The sequence below is a fragment of the Melopsittacus undulatus genome, chromosome Z (genome assembly GCF_012275295.1).
Source record: "Melopsittacus undulatus isolate bMelUnd1 chromosome Z, bMelUnd1.mat.Z, whole genome shotgun sequence".
NCBI classification, from domain to species: Eukaryota; Metazoa; Chordata; class Aves; order Psittaciformes; family Psittaculidae; genus Melopsittacus; species Melopsittacus undulatus.
Genome location: NC_047557.1, coordinates 81,286,914 through 81,290,616, shown reverse-complemented (window position 1 = coordinate 81,290,616; position 3,703 = coordinate 81,286,914). Strand labels below are relative to the sequence as shown.

Genomic DNA, 3,703 nt, shown 5'->3' with positions numbered 1-3,703 from the left:
TAGTCATGGCACTGGAAGATGGCTGTGGTGAATTTCTGAAAGGTGGTTATTGTTACAGTACTGCCTTTGCCTTTTTGGCCATGGTTCGTGGTGATGAAGGTTTCCTCTAGAGAGGGCTGCATTTGACAATAGTGAGGTTGCAGTTGGTGTAGACATCAATAAAATCATGTGCACAGCCTGTCCCTCCTCATCTCTACACAGATGGCTCCCGCCTTTGCACTTGCCTAACCAGGCAAACCTGGGGGAGGCCCTGGAGCTCCCAACATGTGAAGGAGACTCCGACATTGGTGGGGATGGCCTGGGATTTTGCTGGGAGCACCCGGATTTGGCAGTTTGGAAAGGGCTGAAGAAGACTGAAGCCAAGCCCAACCGTCCACAGATGGGGCACTGATACCAGCGGAAAGGCCAGTCCTCCAGAGAGCCTCTTGGGACCACTCCAGGTCTTCAAATACCCCACATGCACTCATCTGCTTTATGAGGAACAGATAGTGAAGGCATTTACTAATGTTTCTGATGAGGCAGGGTTAATTAGCTAGGGGAAAGGAGCAGTGGCTGTGTGCCTCTGATGAGCCTGAAAAATGAGCTCGGAGCTTGGCGTATGAAGTTTCCTACATGAGGAGATGTTAGCTGGAGAAAGCCATCAGATCAGTTCCACCTTAGTTACAGCACTTTGCTTTTAACTGATGTCTGGGAGGTGGTGTGACCCTGGTGGCTTGTTGGGCTCCACAGTCTGTACATCAGGGAGGAGCTGCTAAAGTGCAGGCTGAGTGATGCAGAAGCTGTGGAAGGGGGCTCAGGGACATTGTATCAGGTGTCTTCTCCCTGCAGAGCCCTTGCCTGGGGAAAGTGCCATGAGAAACTAGCAGTGCTGTGCCCAGTTCTCTGCATGCCCATCTGCTACTGTGCCAGGTCACCAGACCCAATTGGCCTGCAGACCATCCTTCCAAAACAGAGTCATCAGCACATTTGATTTGTTTCTTTCTCCTTTCTTCTTCTAGTGAAGTCACACAAACACGAAATAATCGTCAAAGTCCATTTCCACCTTTCTCTCCTCCAAGAAGCCCTGCCTTGCCTCATTACCAAGCTACAGCCAGGTCCTCTCCCATGGTCCCATTCAGCATCATCCTTTGTGGGTTCCCGCTAGGTCCTCATGCCCTCTTTGCAGCTACATCTCGCCTTGCCAGGAATCAGGTTTTTGCACGGAAGCTGGGACAATGTCCACCAGTGCTGCATGGTGCTGCACCTGGGGTCCTCTCTAGGCTCTGCAATGACTCTCTGACCCTCCCATGTCAATCCCATCATTGGCATGGGAGATGGAGGCAATGCTTGGGCTCAGTCTTGGGCTCAGACACAGACACTCCACTTCCTTTGCCCCATTTCTTCCTCTTCTATAGTCTCCTGAACCCACCAAAAGCATCTCTCTGACCACTTTCTCTGGGATCCCTCCTAGTTTGGTCCAGTGTGGCTTTTTCATCCCATCCCTTCCCATTCCATCCCATGCTGAGTGCTTCAATGCCTAACCGAATGCCCTTGGTATGGGCAGGCTGGCTGGGGAGGCTTGTTTGGAGGGGACTGATCAGTCACTCACCTTTGACGACTCAGGCAAACCAGCTAAACCTGTCACTGACCTGCAGCTGCTTAGAGATTTTGTGTTGTCTCTCCTGTTAGAAATGGAGAAAGCATTAGACTTGACATCTTGTTATCACAGAAAGCTGTTTATAATCTGCTTTCCTGAGCAAATTTCGCTTCCTCTGAAGCCTCCTGGAAGCCCCTCTCAGCCCTCGGTCTTTCGCAGAAAGCAGAAGTGGCCACCCCACTCCTCACCCTCTTTGACCCACCACTAGATGTGCTGCCAGAATAAACGACAGAAATCCCCTTGTCTGAGAGGTTTCTTAGAAAATGTCTGAAATTTGGGGGAAAGTGGTTAAAGTGGGTGGCATGCAGAGGTTAAATTACAGCACGGCGAAAGCCAAAGGCATAGACACAGGGCAAGGTAGCACGAAGCAGGACAGAGGAAGAGCCCTTGCACTGCCACCATGTTTGCTGCAAGGACAGTCCTGCTACTCACCCTGCTCCTCGCTTTCTCCCTGCACCACACTGCAGGTAAGTCTCCCCATGGGCCACTGTTGCAGGTTAGGTTCAGCCTGTCCCTACTGGGGAGGTCAGGGCAAGAAACCCTGGTGGGAAGCATGAATGGTGCTGCTGGCAGGAGGTGCACCCCCCTGGCCAGGGCAGGGTGGCACATCCTGGGGTGCAGGGAAGCATGGAGAGGGTGCTGGGTGGCCTCAGCAAAGCCGACCCTGTGGAGATGCTGCAGGAGCTTGGAGGAGCCTCTGACAGCTGTTTCTCAGGTCTCAGCTGGGTGAGCAAGTGCTTGGAGGTGGGGGAGCCTGTTGCAGTGGAGACTCCCAAAATACCTTGCAAGTTATGCCCCCAGCTTGGAAACCCCCAAAACCTGTTCTCCAGGCTGGGCACCCTGACCTCACCATACACCGCAGCAGTGTGAGCTGTGGTCTCACATGTTCCTCTCCCCACTACCATCCACATTTCCCATTCCTGTGCTTGCTGCCACAAAGGGAAAAAATAATCCCTGCTGCGGGGTGCTGTGGAAGTTGCCAAGGAGCTCCACAGCCCCCATCACATATTCCATATCCTGTGGTGTAGTTGTCTCATGATGCAATTAGGGCATTCACATCTCTCCCTTGACAGGCCACACATCACCCAGAGAATGCTGCGACAGGTATGCGCGGAAAACGGTCCGTGTGACGAGCTTCTACAAGACCCCCCAAGGATGCTCTCTGCCTGCAGTTGTGTGAGTACCCCTGGGGTTTGCACTGCAGCACAGCTGAGAGCTAGAACAGCTTTTCCCATCCCTACCAACAGCTTGGTCACAGCTGGTAGCACAGACCTGGGCAGGGCTGTGGTAGGGAAACAGCTCTGTGGGATGGGCAGAAGGAGAAAAAAACTTGGTTTTGGTGCTTTCTGCTAATGCCAGTGGTCTGGGAAGACTCATACATAGACCATCAGCCGCAGGAGGGCACAGGCTGCTGGAGATGGCTTCAAGCCTCCATCCAGGATGGGGCTGGACACAGGGAGGGGAGAAGTAGTGCCTGGAAAGGAACAGCTCACAGTTCATACTTTTACTCTCTTTCCTCACTTTCTCAATGCAGGCTTGTGACTGCCACGGGTGACACAGTCTGTGCCAACCCCAACAAGACCTGGGTGAAGACAGCCATAGAAAATCTTCAAAGGAAAAAATGAAATCCCCCTTCTGCTGTCCACCATTGGACTTGCCCATCTAGTTCTGTCTCTGGAGGAAGCTGATGGTGCTCGTGGCGCTTCTCTGAAGGGTCCCATGGCAGTGGGCACTATCACTGCAGGAGGAGCCAGTCCAGACCACCCCAGGACCAGTGTAACGGTGGCCACCAAGTTGCTCCACTGTCACTACCCTGCCAAGATGTACCCAGTGGAGCAAATATTTATAATAAATACATACATATAATAACAAAGACTCATTGCCACAAGTTTCTCTTTGAATTTTTCCTGATTCTTCAGCCCAAGGACACATCTTGCAAGCCCAGAGCATGGTGTGATTTAAAGGCCCTTTTGCCATGGGCTCGTGTTTCTCCAGGCTTGGTGCAAACTGTGCCTGATCACTGCATCCTGCTTTGGGAATGTCATAGTGGGGCCAAGTCTTGACTCA

At 52.3% G+C, this 3,703-nt stretch overlaps 1 protein-coding gene across 1 annotated transcript; it reads left to right on the top strand.

Moving 5' to 3' along the window:
- The first annotated feature begins 1,987 nt into the window (after positions 1 to 1,987).
- Positions 1,988 to 3,418, top strand: CCL17 (C-C motif chemokine ligand 17). Its single transcript, XM_005152443.3, has 3 exons — positions 1,988 to 2,103; positions 2,710 to 2,812; positions 3,171 to 3,418. Exons 1-3 carry the CDS (start codon positions 2,037 to 2,039, stop codon positions 3,259 to 3,261), a joined length of 261 nt encoding a protein of 86 aa, XP_005152500.2. The 5' UTR covers positions 1,988 to 2,036; the 3' UTR covers positions 3,262 to 3,418.
- Positions 3,419 to 3,703: the final 285 nt, after the last annotated feature.